Raw genomic sequence first — 20850 nt, 5'->3', positions numbered from 1 at the left:
ACTGAGTCTTACTTTGTCATCTGGGCTGGAGGGCATTGGCATGATCTCATTTCACTGCAACCTCTGCCCCTCCTGGATTCAAGCTATTCTCTTGCTTCAGCCTCCTGAGTAGCTGGGATTATGGGTGTGTGATACCACGCATTGCTGATTTTTGTATATTTTGTAGAGACAGGGTTTCGCCACATTGCCCAGGCTGGTCTTAAACTCCTGAGCTCAAGCAGTTCTCCCGCCTCAAATCCCTCAAAGTGCTGGGATTACAGGCATGAGCCACTGCTCCCAGCCCTGTTTGGTTATTTGAGGAACTGTGGCACTGTTTTTCACAGCAACTGTCCCATCTTATATTCCCACCAGCAATGCAGAATGGTTGTAATTTTTCTACATCCTCACCAACACCTGCCATATATATTTTTCATAATGGCCGTGTTAACAGAAGTGAACTGGTGTCTCATTGTGGTGTTTTTTTTTTTTTTTGGAGACAGAGTCTCTCTGGAGGGCAATGGCATGATCTTGGCTCACTGCAACCTCCACCTCCTGAGTTCAGGCAATTCTCCTCCCTCAGGCTCCTGAGTAGCTAGGAGTACAGGCATGTACCAGCATACCTGGCTAATTTTTGTATTTTTAGTAGAGATGGGGTTTCACCATGTTGGCCAGGCTGGTCTTGAACTCCTGACCTCAAGTGGTCTGCCTGCATTGGCCTCCCAAAGTGCTGGGATTACAGGCATGAGCCACCGTGCCTGGTTCTCACTGTGGTTTTGATTTGCATTTCCCTAGTGATTAGTGATGTTGAGCGTATCTTTTCAAGTTTGTTGACCATTTGTATATCTTCTTTGGACAAGTGTCTGTTCAGGTCCTGTGATCATTTCTTCCAGGTTATTATTTTGTTGTTGAGTTTTAGGAGTTCTTTGTGTATTCTGGGTGTTAATCCCTTATCAGATATATGATTTGTAAATATTTTTTTCCTATTCTCTGGGTTGCCTTTTCACTCTGTTGATAGTAATCCTTGATACACAGAGTTTAAATTTTTTTTAATTATTTTTTTAAAGATGGGGTTTCACCATGTTGGTCAGGCTGCTCTTGAGCTCCTGACCTCAGGTGATCTGCCCGCCTTGGCCTCCAAAGTGCTTGGATTACAGGCGTGAGCCACTATGCCCGGCCTAAATTTTTTTTAATTAATTTTTTTTTGGTTTAGAGATGAGGTCTTACTATTTTGCCCAGCTGGACTTGAACTTCTGGGCTCAGGAGATCCTCCCACCTCAGCCTCCCAAGTAGCTGGGACTATAGGCACATGCTACTATTCCTGGCCAAAAGTTTTTAATTTTGATGAAGTCCAAATTTATTTTTTTTGTTTTGTTTTGGTATCATATTCAAATAATTATTGTCAAATCCAATATCTGAATACTTTACCCCTATGTTTTCATCTAATAATTTTCTTTTTCAAGATGGAGTCTTGCTCTATTGCCCAGGCTGGAGTGCAGTGTTGTAACCTTGGCTCACTGCAGCCTCCGCCCCCCAGGTTCAAGTGATTTTTCTGCTTCAGTCTACCACATAGCTGGCATTAAAGGTGCACACCACCATGCCACCTAAGTTTTTGTTTTTTTAGTAGAGACAGGGTTTCACCATGTTGGCAAGGCTGGTCTCAAACTCCTGACCTCGTGATTCACCCGCCTCAGCCTCCCAAAGTGCTGGGATCACAGACGTGAGCCACTGTGCCTGGCCTTCCTCTAATGATTTTATAATTTTGTTCATAGGTTTAGTTCCTTGCTTCATTTTGAGTACATTTTGGTATGTGGTGTAAGGTAGGAGTCCATCTTTGTTCTTTTGCATGTAGATATCCAGTTTCCCCAACACCGTTTGTTGAAAAGACATTCTTTTCTCTATTGAGTGATCTTGGGACCCTTGTTGAAAATCATTTGACCATGTATGTGAGAGTTAAGTATTTTAACTTTTAAAAACAGTTTACCTTCTAATTGTAAAAATACATGTTTTCTGTACTAAATTTACAAAAGAGGAATTCCCCCCTCCACCAGAAAATAGGCATGCTACACAGAAATAACTACTGTTTTATTGTTGTTGTTGTTGTCGAGGATGGAGTTTTGCTCTGTTGCTCAGGCTGGAGTGCAGTGGTGTGATATTGGCTCACTGCTGCAACCTCCACCTCCTGGTCTCACTCGAGTCTCTTGACTCAGCCTCCTGAGTAGCTGGGACTACAGGCGCATGCTGCTATGCCCAGCTAATTTTTGTATTTTAGTAGAGACGGGTTTTCACTGTGTTGGCCAGGCTGGTCTCAAATTCCTAACCTCAAGTGATCCACCTGTGTCAGCTTCCCAGAGTGCTGGGATTATAGGCATGAACCACTGCACCTGGTCCTACCATTAATAGTTGGTAAATTTTAGTTGAGGTTTTTTCTGTGCATAATTTATGTGTACACATTTTGAATAGAAATGGGATCATACATATGTACCATTTTATGTTTTTAATTTAAAATACAAAGGACTTTTCTCCTTTTTGAGGTGGAGTTTTGCTCTTGTTGCCCAGGCTGGGGTGCAATGATGTGATGTTGGCTCACTGCAACTTCTGCCTCCTGGGTTCAAGCGATTCTCATGCCTCAGTTTTCCAAGTAGCTAGGACTACAAGTGTCTGCCACCACATCTGGCTAATTTTTATACTTTTAGTTGAGGTGGGATTTCACCAGGTTGGCCAGGCTGGTCTTGAATTCCTGACCTCAGGTGATCCTCTTGCTTCGGCTTCCAAAGGTGTTGGCATTACAGGCATGAGAACTTTTCTTGTTTAAATGTTCCATAAATTGACTAGGCACAGTGGCTCTTGCCTGTAATCCCAGCACTTTGGGAGTCAGATCACTTGAGCTTGTGAGTTCCAGACCGGCCTGGGCAATGTGGTAAAACCCATCTCTACAAAAAAAAAAAAAAAGAAAAAGCAATTAGCAAGGCATGGTGGCATGTGCCTGTAGTGGTAGCTTCTCAGGAGGCTGAATTAGGAGGAGTGCTTTAGCCCATGAGATGGAGTTTGCAGAGAGCTGAGATCGCACCACAGCAACTCCAGCCTGGGTACAGAGCGAGACCCTCTCTCTCTCTCAAAAAAAAAGTTCTACAAATGGCTTTTTAAATTTAGTTTTTATTATTGGAGTTTTAAAAGCACATAATTTTAAAAGTTTAATGGTTCTATGCAAGTTGTTAAACAAAAAGGAGCCTTCTGGCTTTTCCACTCTCCCATTTTTCATTCTTTAGGAAGTATTCACTTTCAGTACTTTTGGTATTTACCTCCATGTCTCAAACTAAAATGCTTGTATTACTGCTGATTAATTTTTCAGTTTTAGTCATTATCTACCAACTTTCTACTATGGAAGATGATTGAACTTTTTCACTCCCCATCTTATTCCTGCTATACATGCACAGTTAGATCCTTCTATTTTTTCCAGTAATGTTATATCTTAATTTTGGTTAGGCCAGTACTCAGAGTTTAAGTTATTGTGACTCTGTAAATGCTTTTTTTCTGAGACAGAATCTCATTCTGTTGCCCAGGCCGGAATGCAGTGGTGCAATCTCAGCTCTCTGTAACCTCTGCCTCCAAGTTCAAGTGATTCTCCTGCCTCAGCCTCCTGAGCAGCTGGGACTACAGGTGCATGCTACCATGACTGGCTATTTTTTGTATTTTCTGTAGAAATGGAGTTTTGCCATGTTGGTCCTGAACTCCTGATCTCAGGTGATTGTCCTGCCTCAGCCTCCCAAAGTGCAGGATTACAGGCATAAGTCACTGCACCTGGCTAGAAGTGCAGTATTTTCTGTTGGATCTGGTCATGGATCAGTTCTGGCAAAATGAGTGGTTTAAATAACCATAATCATGACAACTTGAACCTTGATTACTCATTTGAGGAGTTGTCAACCCCTTACCCATTTTCTTGAGAAGGCCATCATAAGCAGTTAGCCTTGACATCCCTGGGCTCAGCCTCCTAAGTAGCTGGGTCTACAGGTGCACACCATTGCACCTGGCTAATTTTTTTTTTACTTTTTTGTAGAGACGGGATATCGCCAAGTTTTCCAGGCTGATTTTAAACTCTTGGGCTCAAGGGATCTGTCTGCCTTGGCCTCCCAAAGTGCTAGGATTACTGCCATGAGCCGCTGCACCTGGCTGTTTATCTCTTTTTAAGGGTAGTGAAGCTGATTGGAAGTTCTGTGTGTGTGTGTGTGTGTGTGTGTGTGTGTGTGTGTGTGTACCACTACTGGTATAAGTTAAGCTTTCTCAGGTTCATTAGATAAGTTACCTCTTGCATATCTTCTGTCCAACTGACAAATTTTTATCATTGTCTCCTCCTCTCTTGTATGGTTTTTCCTTGTGAATTTATTCTAAAGAAAAATAACTAAAACACATCATATGTTCTCAATAAATACTTGTTGAATGGATGTTTCCATTGTCCTTCCAAGACCGACTAATCAATAACGGCATCCTTTCCTTTCAGCCCAGACTTTGCTTCAGGATCCTTCTCAACTTAGTGCGTCAGGCTGCCCTGGAGATCAGATCTTTTTGCCATTCTGTCTTAAAGCCTAGGGAGCATGACTTATTCATCTCAGTATTTCCCTCAGCTATTGGGAAATGTTTGTTTATTGAAAGAATGATTGGTAAAAGTTCAGATAGTAGAATATTAAAAATTCTTTACTCATTCAAATATATAGCATAAATCAAGGTTATTAATAGTAAAAAAATTGATTATAGATCTCTATTACATAGCTATTCCCGAACTCTTTGGTCTCAGGACCTCTTACTAATCTTAAAAATTATTAGTACCCTAAAGACTCTTTTCCTTTAATATGGGTTTATATATATTGATAGTTACTATATTAAAAACTAAAACTGAAAATTTTTAAATTTTTTATAATAATATTTAACCTGTTACATATTACAACTTTTATTTTATTTTTAAAATTTTTTTAGAGACAGGGTCTCACTCTGTTGCCCAAGCTGGAATGGAGTGATGTGATCATGGCTCACTGTAGCCTTGACTTTCTGGCCTCTAAGTGATCTTCTTACCTAAGCCTCCCAGTAGCTGGGACTACAGGCACATGCCACCATGCCTGAAGAATTTTTTTTTATTTTAATTTTTTGTAGAGATGGGGTCTTGCTGTGTTGCACAGGCTGTTCTTAAACTACTGGCCTTAAGTGATCGTCCTTCTTCAGCCTCGCAAAGTGCTGCGATATAGGCATGAGCCACCATGCCTGCGCTAAAAGTTGTATATTTACATTTAGGTCTGTGATACATTATGAGTTACATTTTGTATAAAGTATGAGATTTAGACAGTGGTTCTGTTTTTTACATATGGAAATACAATTGTTTCATCATTAGTTGTTGAAAAGACTATCTTTTCTGTATTGAATTGCCTTTGCATCTTTGTTAAATATTATTTGGCCCAGAATAGACGAATCTATAGTGACAGAAAGATTTAGTGATTGCCAGAGGCTGAGAGAAGAAGGGGATAGGAAGTGACTGCTAATGGGCATGGGGTTTTGTTTTAGGATGGTGAAAATGTTCTGGGATTAGATAGTGGTAATGGTTATACAACCTTACGAGTACATTACAAAACGCTGAATTGTATTCTTTAAAATGGCCACCTTTATGGTATGTGCATTATATCTAAATTTTAAAAAGAGCTTAAAAAATGAATTGGCCATATCTTTATGTATCTATTTCTGGAGACTTAAAAAATCTTTTTATGTATAAATTCTTTTTTTTTTTTTTTAATTTTATTTTCGGTTCAAAGGGTACATGTATAGATTTGTTTCATGGGTAAATATGTGTCTCAGTGGTTTGGTGTACAGATTATTTTGTCACCCAGGTAATAAACATAGTACCTGATAGGTAGTTTTTTGATCCTGACCCACTTTCCACCCTCCATCCTCAGTGGACTTTTTATTCTGTTTCGTGTGTTTATATTTCTATCCCTTTGCAGATAGCTCACTGATTTGATTACTCTGGCTTTATACAGTAATTCTTAAAATTGTATAGTCTGTTTCCTCCAACTTTATTTTTTTATAAAGATTTTGGGTATTTTTTGCTTATCCACATAGATTTTAGAGTCAGCTTATTTATATGAAACATTCTGCTTAGATTTCAACTGGAATTGTGTTAAAATAGACAGTGTGAACTTTGTTTTAGTTGCCCTTTATCAGGTTTAGAAAATTTTCTTCTTTTCCTAGTTTGCTGAGAGTTTATATCATGAATGAATATTGAATTTTGTCAAATGCTTCTCCTGTATCAAATGATAGGTCATGTGGTTTTCATTTTTAGACTATTAATCTGATGTACTATGTGAATTGATTTTTGAATATTGAGTCAGCCTGGCATCCCCAGGATAAACCATCCTGGATTGTGGTGTATTATTCATTGTATATGTTGCTGGATTCAGTTGATACTATTTTGTGAGGGATTTTCATGTCTATGTTTATAAGGAATATGGGTCTGTTATTTTTTGTTTTCGCCCAGCTTGGAGTGCAGTGACGGGATCTTGGCTTACTGCAACCTCGACCTCCTTGGGCTCAGGTGATCTTCCCACTTTAGCCTCCTGAGTAGCTGGGGCTACAGGTGTATACCACTATCTCCAGCTAATTTTTTGTATTTTTTATAGAAATGGGGTTTCACCATATTGCCTAGGCTGATCTCAAACTGCTGGGCTCAAGCAGTCTACCTGCCTTTGCCCCCCATGGTGCTAGGATTACAGACGTGAGCCACCTTGCTCAGCCTTTGACTAGTTTTAATATCAGGTTAATGCTGGACTCATAAAATGAGTTAGGAAGGGGTTTTTCCTCTTCTTTTTCTGGGAAATAGTGTATAAAATTTGTTTCACTAAAAAAAAATGTTTAGTAGAATTTGCCATTGGGAAAAAAATCTAGGCCTGAATTAGTCCATTCCCACACTGCTAATAAAGACTTACCTGAGACTGAGTAATTTATGAAGAAAAAGAGGTTTAATGGACTCACAGTTCCACATAGCTGGGGAGGCCTCACAATCATAGTGAAAGGCAAAGGAGGAACAAACGCACGCCTTACATGGCAGCAGGCAAGAGAGCATGTACAAGGGGAGCTGCCTTTTATAAAACCATCAGATCTTGTGAGACTCACTATGACAAGAACAGTATCATGGGGGTAACCACCTCCGTGATTCAGTTACCTCCCACTAGGTTCCTCCCATGACATGTGGGGATTATGGGGACTACAATTCAAGATGAGATTTGGGTGGGTACACAGCCAAATCATATCATGCTCATATTTTTTAGTAGGTTTATTAAGGAGGTCCCTTTCATCTTGGGTGAATTGTGGTAGTTTGTGGTTTTTGGTGGTTATCAGCTGTTCACTTTCTGTGTATAATGTTGTTCATTATATTTCCTTATTATGTATTTATGTCTGTGGAGTCTATAGTGATAATTTTTTCATTCATAATATTGATTATTTGTGTATTCTTTTTTCCTGGTTTTCCTAAAAGCTTATAAATTATATTGATCTTTATAAAGAGTTTGCTTTTGGTTTCACTGATTTTTTTTTTCCCCATGGCTTTTCTGGTTTTAATTTCATTATTATTATTTTACCTTTTGGTTCTTTCCTCTGCCTGTTTTGAGTTTAGTTTGTTTTTGTTTTCCCTAGGTGGAAACTTACATTTTTAATTAGAAACTTTCTTGCTTATTTTCAATTTAAAAATTATTTTAGTATTACATATATATTTTAAGAACAAGGTCTCTGTCATCCAGGCTGGAGTGCAATGGAGTGAGCATAGCTCATTGCAGCCTCAACCTTCTGTGCTTAAATGATCTTCCCGCCCTAGCCTCTTTAGTAGCTAGGACTATAGGCGCCCATCACACACAGTTAATTTTTTTTTAAAAAAAATTTGTAGTAATAGGATCTTGATAGGTTGCCCAGGCTGGCATTGAACTCCTGGCCTCAAATTTTCCTGCATTGGCCTCCCAAAGTGTTGGGATTACAGGCCTAAGCCACTGTACCTGGCCTCATTTTTAATATAAGCTTTTAGTGCTCTAGGTTTTCCTCTAATCATTGCTTTAGCTGCATACCGTATGTTCTATTTTACTTTTTGTTCAATTCAGAGATTTTCTAATTTGCCTGGGGACTTTGTCTTTCACCATAGCTTATTTAGAACAGGCATTGGCAAACATTTTTTTTTTTCTTTCTTTCCTTTTTCTCTTTGGGTTCCAGAGATTGTCCTGCCTCAGCCTCCTTGGTAGCTGGGATTATAGGCACATGCCACCATGCCTTGCTAATTTTTGTATTTTTAGTAGAGACAGGGTTTCACCATGTTGGCTAAGCTGGTCTTGAACTCCTGACCTCAGGTGATCTGCCAGCCTCAGCCTCTGAAAGTGTTGGAATTACAGGCGTGAACCACTGTGCCCAGCCTCTTTTTTGTTGGTGAGGGGCAGGGTCTTACTTTGTCATCCAGACTAGAGTGCAGTCTTGCAATCACAGCTCAGTGCAGCCTTAACTTCCTGGCTCAAGTGATCCTCCCACCTCAGCCTTCTGAGTAACTGCGACCACAGGTGTGTGCCACACACCTGGCTAATTTTTATAATTTTTGTAGAGACAGGGTCTTGCCATGTTGCCCAGGCTGGTCTTGAACTCCTGAGCTCAAGTGAACTGCCTGCCTCAGACTCCCAAGGTGCTGGGATTACAGGTGTGAGCCCTCATGCCCAGCCAAACATTTTATTAAAGGTTTAAATAATAAATATGTTAGGCCTGAGTGCAATGCCATCTGAGTTGCAGTTATTTAACTTGGCAGTGTAAAATCAGCCATACACAACACATAAATGAATGAGCCATGGCTTAGTTCCAATGAAGTGTTATTTACATAAAATCAGGCAGCTTGCCCTGTTCTTATTGTTTAATTTCCAAGTGTTTGTAGAGTTTCTGGTTATCTTACTGTTATTGATTTCTAGCTTAATACCATTAAGCTAGAACATACTTGCTTGTTATCAGAGAACATAGTATGTATGATTTCAGTTCTTTTAAATTTGTTAAAATTTGTTTTGTGACCTGGGATATTATATGGTTTCTTGGTGTATGTTCCATGTGAGTTGAATGTGTATTCTGCTTTTGTTGGGTGGAGTGTTCTATAAATGTCAGTTCCAGTTGTTTGATGGTTGTGTTTAAATTTGCTGACATCACCTGGCTGTCTTATAATTAACTTTAATTCTGTCACTGATTGCTTCAAGTTATGCAGATTCCCCAGATTACAGGGCTCAGACCCACAAAGCTGCCTTCACTTCAAACTGTAGTCGCAAGCCACTCAAATTTTTCCTGGTTGAGTATTGGGCCTTCCTGCAATCCCCCTTGGTTCAATAATGTGCTTAGAATGACTCACAGAGTTCACGAAAGTGCTGTTCTTAAAATTACCGTTTTATTATAAAGGATACAAATGAACAGTCAGTTGAAGAGGACTATATGGCAAATCTGTAAAGATCCCAAGCACAGGAGCGTCTATTCTAGTGGAGTCAGGGTACACTACCCTCTTGGTACATCACTATGTTCACCAACCAGGAAGCTCCCTGAGCCTTGTTCAGAGAGTTTTTCTTAAATTTTTTTTTAAAACTTCTTTTTATCCAGCTGAATTTAAGATTTACACTTTTTAATATCCAGAGTTGAGGGCTGGGCACAGTGGCTTACACCTATAATCCCAGCACTTCAGGAGACTGAGGTGGGAGGATTGCTTGAGTCTAGGAGTTTGAGACCAGCCTTGGGCATCTTACCCAGACCCTGTCTCTACAAAAAGTAAAAGGAGCTGGGTATGGTGGCCCGTGCGTATAGTCTAGCTACTTGAGAAGCTGAGATGGGAGGACTGCTTGAGCCGGGAGTTTGAGGCTGCAATGAGCTATGACTGCACCACTGTACTCTAGCCTGGGCGACAGTGAGACCCCATCTCTTAAAAAAAAAAAAAAAAGAACTTATTACATAGGCATGATTGATTAAATCATTGGCCATGTGATTGAACTCAATCACTAGTCCTTCTCTTTTTGGAAGTTGAGAGGTGGAGATTAAAGTTCTAGTCAAGTAGTCATATGTTGTCAGGTGACAGCCCCTATCCTGAAGCTTGGAGTCATTTCATTAGCATAACAGGCATTTATATAACTCAGGAAATTCCAAGCACTGCCAGGAATTTGGAGATGAATATCAATTTTCTGACACCAAAATGTAAGATAGGAAAAATAAATTCTTCTTACTACTGTATTCTGTACTTCTGGGAAATGACAGAGAAGTGCAATTTGCTAGAATGGCTCTCAGAACTCAGGAAAACACTTTAATTATGCTTACTGATTTTTATATAATAAGGATATAATAGAGTATACAGATGAACAGCCAGATGAAGAGATACATAGGGCAAGGTCTGGAAGGATCCTCAGAGCAGGAGTTTCTTTCCTCATGAAGTTAGGATACACTACCCTCACAACATATGGATATGTTTATTAGTCTCCAAAACTTGTCCTTTTGTGTTTTTAATGGAGGCTTCATTAAGGCTTGATTGATTAAACCGTTAGCGATCTACTCAACCTTCAGCATTTCTCTCCTCCCCAGAGATTGTGAGTGGGGCTGAAAGTTCCAGCCCTCTAATCACAGGGATGGTTCCCTTGGCAACCAGCCCTCTATCTTTAAAGATTTCCTAAAGTTACCTCATTAACAAAAACCCAGATGTGATTGAAAGGGGCTTGTTATGAATAACACAATCAACTCCTATCATCTTTTATCTATCTGGAGCTATTTCAGGAACCAAAGGCAAAAACCAAATATTATACCAAAAGATGTTCCTATCACCCTAATCACCAGAAATTACAAGGACTTTGTGAGCTCTGAACTAGAACCAGGGACAAAGACCAAATATTTATATTTCTTGTTACTAATATATGTCACAATATCACAACCAAATGTATTTTCAAATTATACCATAATGGTACTGTTTTTGCTTCTGTATTCTTGCCAATTTTCTGTCTAGTTCCTTCTCTTTTTTTATGAGATGGAGTCTCTCTCTGTCTCCCAGGCTGGAGTGCAATGGCCCAATCTCAGCTCATTGCAACCTCCGCCTCCTGGGTTCAGGTGATTCTCCTGCCTCAGCCTCCTGAGTAGCTAGGATTACAGGTACCTGCCACTATACCCAGCTAATTTTTCTATTTTTTTTGTAGAGACAGGGTTTTACCATATTAGGTAGGCTGGTCTTGAACTCCTGACCTCAGGTGATCTGCCCACCTTGGCCTCCCAAAGTGCTGGGATTGTAGGCATGAGCCACTGCGCCCAGCCTGTCTAGTTATTTCTTTGGGACAGGAGTGAAGTCTTCAGTTACAACTATGGATTTGTCTACTCCAGTTATAACCACGGATTTGTCTGTTTCTCTTTTCAGTTCGTTAATTTTTATTTTATGTATTTTGATGGTCTTTTTAAGGTACATACACGTTTATAATTTTTTAATGCATTGGCTCTTCCATGGCTCTGTATCTCTTTTTATCTCCAGTGATTTTCTTTGCCCTGATGTCAACATTGTCAGATATTATAATAAATATTCCAGCTTTCCTTTTCTTAGTATTTGCATGGTATACTTTTTTCCCATCCCTTTTAACCTACAGAGTAATAGTATTATTATTATTTTCAGTGATATTAGTATATTCACATTTACCTACATATTATTTTTGAAGTGAGTTTCTTATAGAATCATATTTATCCTGCTAATCCCTGTCTTTTCAGTGGCATGTTTAGGCCATTTATACTTAAGGTAATTACAGGTAAGTTTGGATTCAGGTCAACCATTCTATTATTTGTTTTACGTTTGTCTCTTTAGTTTTGTTCATCTGTTTCTTTTGCCCGCTTTTGGATTATCTTAACATGTTTTGGTATTCCACTTTATTTAATTTTTTTTTTTGCTTTTCCTGATATCTCTTGGTATAGTTTTTAAAGTGCTTGCTATAGGGCTTTTAGTATATCTACTTTTTATAGTCTGCTTAGAATTATTACATTAAATATTAAATATGTTTTATAAATGTTATATAATATGAATATTACATTATCTGAAATAATGCAGAAACATAACTGCCATTATAAGAGTCCCTTTACCATTCTATTTTTTTTTTTTGGAGTAGTCTTATGAGTTATATCTGTTTACATTGGAAATCCCTTCAGATAGTTTTAACTCCTTTAACTTTTAACTTGCAAACATGTTTTTGAGAACTCAAGAGGAGAAAATCAAGCTCTTAGGCTTACCTGGATTTCTATTGCTCTTCCTCCATTACTATTATTCCAGATTTTCCTCTGTTATAGTTTCCTCTTCTCAGAAAAACTTTCTTTGTCAATTCTTTAAGAGCAGATCTGCTGATAGCACATAGTCTTAATTCTCCTTTATCTGAGAATGTCCTTATCTCTGAAAGATATTTTCTCTGGATATAGAATTCTGGGTTGATAGCTCCATACTTTCAGTATTTTAAATATATGCTTTTATTTCTTGCTGGTCTTTATGGTTTCTGATGAGAAATCCACAGTCAGTTAAATCATTGTTATCCCATAAGTAATGTGTTATTTTTTTCTAGTTATTATTATTATTGTTATCTTTTTAGACAGAGTCATCTCGCTCTGTTCTCCAGGCTGGAGTTCAGTGGCATGATCTTGGCTCACTGCAACCTCTACCTCCTGGGTCCAAGTAATTCTCCTTCCTCTGCCTCCCGAGTAGCTGATATTACAGACATGCGCCACCATGCCTGGCTAATTTTTTTGCGTGTGTGTTTGTTTTAAGTAGAGTTGGGGTTTCACCATGTTGGCTGGGCTGGTCTCAAACTCCTGACCTCAGCCAGGTGATCCACCTGCCTTGGCCTCCCAAAGTGCTGGGGTTATAGGAATGAGCCATCGTGCCGAGCTGTTTTGTAGTTATTTTTAAACATTTTTCTTTCTGTTTAATTTTCAGCAGTTTGGTTATGACATGTTTAAGGGTTAAGTTTTTTGTGTGTGCATGTGTGCTTATTGTATTCAGTCAGCTTTATCAATCTGTTGTTTTATTTCCTTCACAAAATCTGTGAAATTTTAGCCATTTTTTTTTCTGTCCTAAACTGTTACCTTTTCTTTTATGACTCTAATGACACAAATATTAGATTTTTTGGTATTGTACCTCTAGTCCCTGGGGTCTATATTCATTTATAAAAATCTTTTATCTTCAGATTGGGTAGCTTCTATACATTTACCTTCCAGTTTACTGACTCTTTACTCTGACACTGCCATTTTTCTGTTGACTCTATCCGGTGAAATTTTAAAATTTCAGTTACTGTTTTTCTCAATTCTAAATTTTTTTTTTTTTGAAGTAGGCTGGAGTGCAGTGGCACAATCTCGGCTCACTGCAACCTCCACCTCCCAGGTTCAAGCAATTCTGCTGCCTCAGCCTCCTGAGTAGCTGGGACTACTGGTCCCCACCACCGTGCCTGGCTAATTTTTGTACTTTTAGTAGCGACGGGGTTTCACCATATTGGCCAGGCTGGCCTTAAACTCCTGACCTTGTGATCTGCCTGCCTTGACCTCCGAAAGTGCTGGGATTACCGACGTGAGTCACAGTGCCCAGCCTAAAGTTTTAATTTCTTTCTTTATGTCTCATATTTCTTTACTGAGACTTTATATCTTTTTATTCATTTCTAGGGTGTTCACCTTTATTTCTTGGAGCATGTTTGCCCAATAAGTCTTAAATTTGTGTCATCATGGCACTTGGATCTATCTGTTGATTGTTCTTTTATATGCCAATTGAGATATTCTCGGTTCTTTGTACACTTGGTAATTTTGGATTATATGCTCACATTAAAAGTATTTTTTTTTTTTAATTTGAGTCTTATTTAAATTCTGTGGAGAATGTTGATTTTTTTTTTTTTTTTTTTTTTTTTTTTTTTTTTTTTTTTTTTTTTTTTNTTAGGCAGCCTTGCTCTGTCGCCCAGGCTGGAGTGCCGTGGTGCGATCTTGGCTCACTACAAACTCCACCTCCCGGGTTCAAGTGATTCTCCTGCCCCAACCTCCCAAGTAGCTGGAATTACAGGGGCCACCACCACGCCCAGCTAATTTTTTGTATTTTAGTATTTTTCATGGTGATAGGGTTTCCCTGTCTTAGCCAAGATGGTCTCGATATCCTGACCTTGTGATCCGCCTGCCTCAGCCTCCCAAAGTGCTAGGATTACAGGGGTGAGCCGCTGCACCCGACTAATATCTTTTGTTTTAACCACACAGTTGTGTTTAGGTTGGAGATTCTGGCTAGCCTTTCATGTTTTTTGGTTTTTATATTAGTTCAGTTATTAAAGTCTTTGCAATATTGACATCTGTCCCAGGTGTATATTACTAGCTGGCCAGTCAGACCTGGATTTTGGCCCAAACCTTAGTTCAGTACCCAGAGTCAGTGGTATGCTGTTTATTGTCAGATCTTTTAGTGATGTTATGATTGATCAGTGAGTTTAGGTGGTATTAGTCCCATCTATTCATTATAAAGTTCTTTATCAATCACCCTTTCATCTAAGAGTTTTAGCAGCCATTGATATTCATTGCCTTGATTCTTTCATTAGATGCAGCAAGATGGTGAATTTTTGATTTAATTAAACTATTTGGTTTCCTTGAAATACAGTTAATAGGTGGACGAGGTGGCTCATGCCTGTAATTCCAGGACTTTGAGAGGCCAAGGCAGGCAGATCACCTCAGGTTGGTGGTTTGAGACCAGCCTGACCAACATGGAGAAACCCCATCTCTATTAAAAATACAAAATTAGCCAGATGTGGTGGCACATGCCTCTAATCCAGCTACTCAGGAGGCTGAGGCAGGAGAATCGTTTGTACCCGGGAGGTGGAGGTTGTGGTAAGCCGAAATGGCACCATTGCAATCCTGCCTGGGCAGCAAGAGTGAAACTCTGTCTCAGAAAAAGAAAGAAAGAAAGAAAGAAATATAGTTACTATAGGAAAGGTAGGATAAATGCTTGATTTATTTTCCTTTTTTTTTTTTAACAGTCCAAGTTTTGCTGTTGCTCTCCAGGCTGGAGTGCAGTGGTGCAATCTCAGCTCACTGCAACATCCGCTTCCCAGGTTCAAGTGATTCTCCTGCCTCAGCTTCCCAGGTAGCTGGGATTACAGGCATGCGCCACCTCTCTCGGCTAATTTTGTATTTCCAGTATAAATGTGGTTTGTCCATGTTGGTCAGGCTGATCTCGAACTCCTGACCTCAGCCTCCCAAAGTGTTGGGATTACGGGCGTGAGCCACTGCGCCTGTCCTTATTTTCCTTTTACTTACATTCAGAGTAAAGAACTGGTGCCCTAGCAATCTTTTATAATGTCTAATGAGGCTTCTCTGGGTAATTTATAGATTTTTATATATTTGATATGCTTCATTTCACTCTTTATTTATTTATTTATTTTTGAGATGAAGTCTCACTGTGTTGCCCAGGCTGGAGTACAGTGAAATGATCTCAGCTCACTGCTGCAAACTCGGCCTCTTGGGTTAAGCAATTCCCCTGCCTCAGCCTCCCGAGTAGCTGGGACTACATGCACGTGTCACCATGCCTGACTAATTTTTGTATTTTTAGTAGAGACAGAATTTTGCCATGTTGCCCAGGCTGGTCTCAAACTCCTGTCCTCAGGTGATCCACCCACCTTGATCCTCCCAAAGCACTGGGATTACAGGCGTGAGCCACCACATGTGGTGATCAGTCATTCTTTTTAGTGTTCAGATTTTCCCACCTTAAGCCAGTGTTAGTCCCTTCCAGTTGGCTTCTGTGTTCTTTCGACTTAAAAAGGTGGATTCACCTTCTGTGAAGATAATGAAGCTTAAACTTAAGATTCTCTATTTGCATGGGCAATTGGTCATATAATTTTGTAAAATTTTCAAGAGTAAGATTTTTAAGAGGGTAAACAGGTGGGTACTTAATAAAAGCTTCAGGTCCCACAAAACCAGTATCTGCCCCTAGTCTTTGGTATAGTCCTGCTTTTGAGCAACTGTAGGATTCTAGGCTGATTTTTTACAGTACCTCTCTCAGTCTTAGCAGTTTCTCCAAATGGTTCTTTTTCAGAGGTAAATGGCATTTCGAATCCTCAACCTTGAAACTAGGGGTGCTTAATTCTGCTGGTTTGCACTGCTTCTAGGACTTTTCAGTCGTCAGAGTTATGAAATATTTATTTAAATAAATATATGTTTTCTTAATTGTAAGATGTCATGATTTTTACCTGACTTCTTTCATATTTGTATATCTTTATGTTGACATTTTGATTACTAATGACTTAATATAATTACTTACTTGCTGTGTCCTGCAGTATACCTATAATAGTTTTGAAATATCAGTATTGATATTACTTCCAACAGTAAGCCTACTGAATGCAGTTTTAAGATTTCTTTGTGGTTCTTTTGTTCCTTAAGATCTAACTAATGATGGACAATCACAATACTGTATTTTAAAGTCACTTGAAGTAATTATTTTCTGTTTCTTTTCTTTTTTTTTTTTGAGACAAGGTCTCACTCTGTTACCCAGGCTGGAGTGCAGTGCCGCTGTCTCAACACACTGCAACCTCTGCCTCCCAGGTTCAAGCTATTCTCATGCCTCAGCCTCTTGAGTAGCTGGGATTACAGGCTTGCACCACCACACCTGGCTAATTTTTGTATTTTTGGTAGAGACAGGGTTTCGCCATGTTGGCCAGGCTGTTCTTGAACTCCTTATCTCAGGTGATCCGTTCACCTTGGCCTCCGAAAGTGTTGGGATTACAGGTGTGAGCCACTGCACTTGGCCTAATTTTTATATTTTTAGTAGAAGCAGGGTCTTGCCATTTTGCCTAGGCTGCTCTCGAACTTCTGACCTCAAGAGATCCTTCTGTCTCAGCCTCCCAAAGTGCTGGGATTGCAAGTGTGAGCCACCATGCCCAGCTGAAGTAATTATTTTCTATGTGACTATGACACAAACTCAGTATGCAATAGGTTATTTTTTAAAGTTTTTTTTTTTTTTATTTTAAAAGGTTTTTGGGGAACAGATTGCAGTGGTTTATTGATTTCAGTTTGCTCTGAATTTTTAGAGATTGTTTTTTATTCATTTTTAGTGTTTTTTGAAAACTTTGTATTTTGTCTTGAACATGCCATCATTCATTTTCTGAACAAAATGCTCAATTTATTGTATAACATACAAAGGACAGCTGTAATTGTAGGATGTAATTTCTCTGAATGGAAACAAAGTACTGGACCAGGTACAGTGGTTCATGCTTATTATCCCATTACTTTGGGATGCTGAGATGGGAGGATCACTTGAGGCCAGGAGTCTGAGACCAGCCTGGGCAACATAGTGAGACCCTGTCTATTGAAAACAAACAAGAGTTATCCAGGTGTGGTAGTGCAAGCCTGTAATACCAGCTCCTTGGGAGGCTGAGATGGGAAGATTGCTTGAGCCCAGGAGTTCAAGGATATAGTGAGCTGTGATTGCACCACTGCGCTCCAACCTGGGTGACAGAATGAGACTTTGTTTCAAAAGAAAAAGGAAAAGAAACTGGTGGTCTTAAATAGGATTTGAGGAATTATGGAGTTCAGGGATTGGTGAAGTAGAAGTATTTAGGAATTGACTGACCTTTTATTATGTAAATGTGGTTATGAATTGTGGCTATGACTGACTGGTTGACTTTCTGAAGTGATATCACTCATTCGAAGCTACCTTTGATGGTTTTAACACCACCTCTGATGATTACTTGTTGTTACGGTCCTTTCTGGAATTTGGAGTTAAGAACATTTTTTTATCATATGTAAAACATTTATGTGGTTCCAGAATCAAAACCATATCACAAGATGCATTCACAGAAGTCTGGCTTTCTTCCTTATCCCTTCCATCCTTTTTTTCTTTGAGACAGGATCTTGTTCTGTCACCCAGGCTGGAGTGCAGTGGCACCTTCACGGCTCACTGCAACCTCAACCTTCCATGCTCAAGCGATCCTCCCTGCTCAGACTCCATAGGAGCTGGGACTACAAGTATGTGCAGCCACATCTGGCTAATTTTTAAATTTGTTGTAGAGACAAGATCTCCCTATGTTGACGAGGCTGATCTCAAACTCCTGTGCTCAAGCAGTCCTCTCACCTCAGCCTCCTAAGATGCTGGGATTATAGGTGTGAGCTTCCATGCCTGGCCTTTTTTTGCTTTCTGTTGAGTAAAGGTTGGTAAACAGTCTGGAGGCCAAATTTGACCCACTTTTTTTTTTTTTGTAAATAAGATTTTGTTGGAGCACAGCGATACTCATTCATTTATATAATTATGTATGGCTTTTGTGCTGCAGTGGCAGAATAGAGTAGCTATGACAAAGTATACAGTATGTGGACTAGAAACTATTTACTCTTCAGACCTGTATTGAAAAATTTGCTGAATCCTGCTATAAAGAATCATTTTTATTAAGTTTTAGCTTATCCTTTTTTTTCCTTTTTAAAAACAAAAGCAGATACTTAAATATACTCAACATTTATCTCCTTTCTATATAAAGTATAGTATACTATAAACCCTGTCTCGCTTTTTTTCACTAAATAGACAATATATCTTGAAAATCACTCTGTATCAGTATCTTTCTCATTCCTGGACAGGTTACAGTTTTCATCTCCTTTAGGCCATATTTTTCTGCTGTATTTTCATTTTCTACAGGTATGCTGTTCATCTTATTAGTATCCTCTTTTTCTTACAATGCCATTGAATCAGGTTTGGTCAGTATCCCTTTGTTAATATTTATTTCCTATGGATTTTATGTGCTTTTTGTAACATTAAAATATTATTAGCTCTAATGATGTTAAGCTCTAAGTTACAAACTATAAGCTGTTGTAAATTAGGTACTATGTCCTTTTCTTCAGCGGTATATTGTACTCAGGATACTGGTCTGTTTAGTTCAAGTGCCATTGCCATCATGCTTGCCCTATAGTCTAACAATCTCAGTTATTATAAATAATATCTGTGTTTTGCCGGGCGCGGTGGCTCAAGCCTGTAATCCCAGCACTTTGGGAGGCCGAGGCGGGTGGATCATGAGGTCAAGAGATTGAGACCATCCTGGTCAACATGGTGAAACCCCATCTCTACTAAAAATACAAAAAATGAGCTGGGCATGGTGGTGCGTGCCTGTAATCCCAGCTACTCAGGAGGCTGAGGCAGGAGAATTGCCTGAACCCAGGAGGCGGAGGTTGCGGTGAGCCGAGATCGCGCCATTGCACTCCAGCCTGGGTAACAAGAGCAAAACTCCGTCTCAAAAAAAAAAAAAATCTGTGTTTTAACAGTGTCTTTGTGATGCCTAACTAGTTCATTTGGCATGTGTAATGGAAAGATACATGGTTTTAAAAATATGCGTTAAACATTTCTGGGTCTTTTTCCTCTTCGACCCAATGAAGTAGACTAATTAGTGTATAATATTAGTAGTGCTTCCTCTTGTTGGAGTGTTATTTGTGTTGATTAGTTAACCCTAATATACAGCTACTATTTTTTTGTTTTAGGTTAAATGGAAACCACTTTGGGGAACTGGATGTCTGTGTAGCTGTTCTACCATATCAGTGTATTGCAATGAGCGGGGGAGGAGAGCAGCCGGATATCCTGAGTATTGGAATCCTAGTGAAAGAAAGATGGAAAGTGGTGAGTGTGTATCTCAGAATGTATGTGTGTGTATGTGTGTATACATACTGGGGGAGTAATTTTTGGTTTCCTGATATAGCATTTTATTAGGAAATATTATATATATGTTACTTAGATGCCTAAAGCAGTTCAGTTATTTTTCTATGATTAAATTGATTATACCCTAAGTCTTACTCTTGCTTCATATGGTACTAAATGTTTTTAACTTCTAATAGCTAATATTAAGATACATAAAAGCATACTTAGGGAAAGAACAGATTAAAAAAATACAGTGTTTGAAAGTACAGTGAACTGCTGTGTTTTTTTTTAATTAAGGAAAATTGTAAGCATACGTAAAAAATAGAGACTTATATAATGAACCTCTGTGTACTTAAGACCCAACTTAAATAGTCATCAGTGTGTGGTTAATCTTGTTTCATCTCTCTCCCAGAATATTTTGAATCGATCTTTAACCTTAGCATTTCTTCTGTGTATACCTCAGTATGTATCTCTAAAAAATAAGGACTTACTTTTAAAAGCATAATCATAATACCATTGTCATACCTTAAAAGTAATAATTTTTTCCCTGCTGACTCCTCCCCAAGGTTGTATGTCATTTTGTCTGTGTTAGCATGTAGTATTTTTAGCTACTTTCTACTGTTACAAAATACTGTAGTAGTACTAAAAAAAAAAGTAATCGTTTCTTAATATCACCAAATATAGTTTTAGTTTTCATGTTCTCCTGATTGTAAAGTATTTTGAACAGCCTGAATCAAGATCCAAATAAAATCTGGATATCGTAATTAGTTGCCATCACTTAAGTTTCTTTTCATTTCTAGGTTCTTTCCTCTTTATAACTTTTTTTTTCCTTACAATTTATTTACTGAAGAAATTAGGCAATTTGTAGAATTTCCCATGGTTTGAATTTTGCTATTTGCTTCCATTTGGTGTTAACATGTTTCTCTGTCTTGTGTATTTCATGTAAATTGGTAATTATATCTAGAGACTTGATTATATCTGACTTTAGGTTTGTTTTTGAGATGGGGACATCTTTTTTTCGCAAATGATATTGTGAGCCTTCACTAGAAGGCATATAATATCTTATTGTCCATCTGTCTGTCTGTTTTGTGGTGTTAACATTATTGATGATCATTGCCTAGGTTTATTAATTAGGGATTGGAAATTGGTGACGTCCTGTAATTCATGAATATAGTTGAAATGTATCTATAAGGACAAGTTTTTTTTTTTTTTTTTTTTTT

General features: G+C 38.7%; 1 protein-coding gene across 3 annotated transcripts in view; it reads left to right on the top strand.

The window, feature by feature from the left end:
• The window catches only part of TTBK2 (tau tubulin kinase 2), a 175525-nt gene that overhangs the window by 17915 nt on the left and 136760 nt on the right, over positions 1–20850 (top strand). For 2 of the 3 annotated variants that reach the window (XM_017516319.2, XM_037734169.1), the window contains exon 2: positions 19477–19612. In XM_017516319.2, coding sequence (XP_017371808.1) covers positions 19544–19612 — 69 coding nt within the window. In that variant the 5' untranslated portion in view covers positions 19477–19543. Of the gene's footprint in view, positions 1–19476; positions 19613–20850 lie in introns of those variants that run through there. The other variant, XM_017516323.2, reaches the window with a different exon arrangement.

Source organism: Cebus imitator, unplaced genomic scaffold (genome assembly GCF_001604975.1).
Source record: "Cebus imitator isolate Cc_AM_T3 unplaced genomic scaffold, Cebus_imitator-1.0 Scaffold579, whole genome shotgun sequence".
Classification (NCBI taxonomy): Eukaryota; Metazoa; Chordata; class Mammalia; order Primates; family Cebidae; genus Cebus; species Cebus imitator.
Note: the sequence above shows the minus strand (reverse complement) of the source record. Positions and strands in the feature narration are given on the sequence as shown.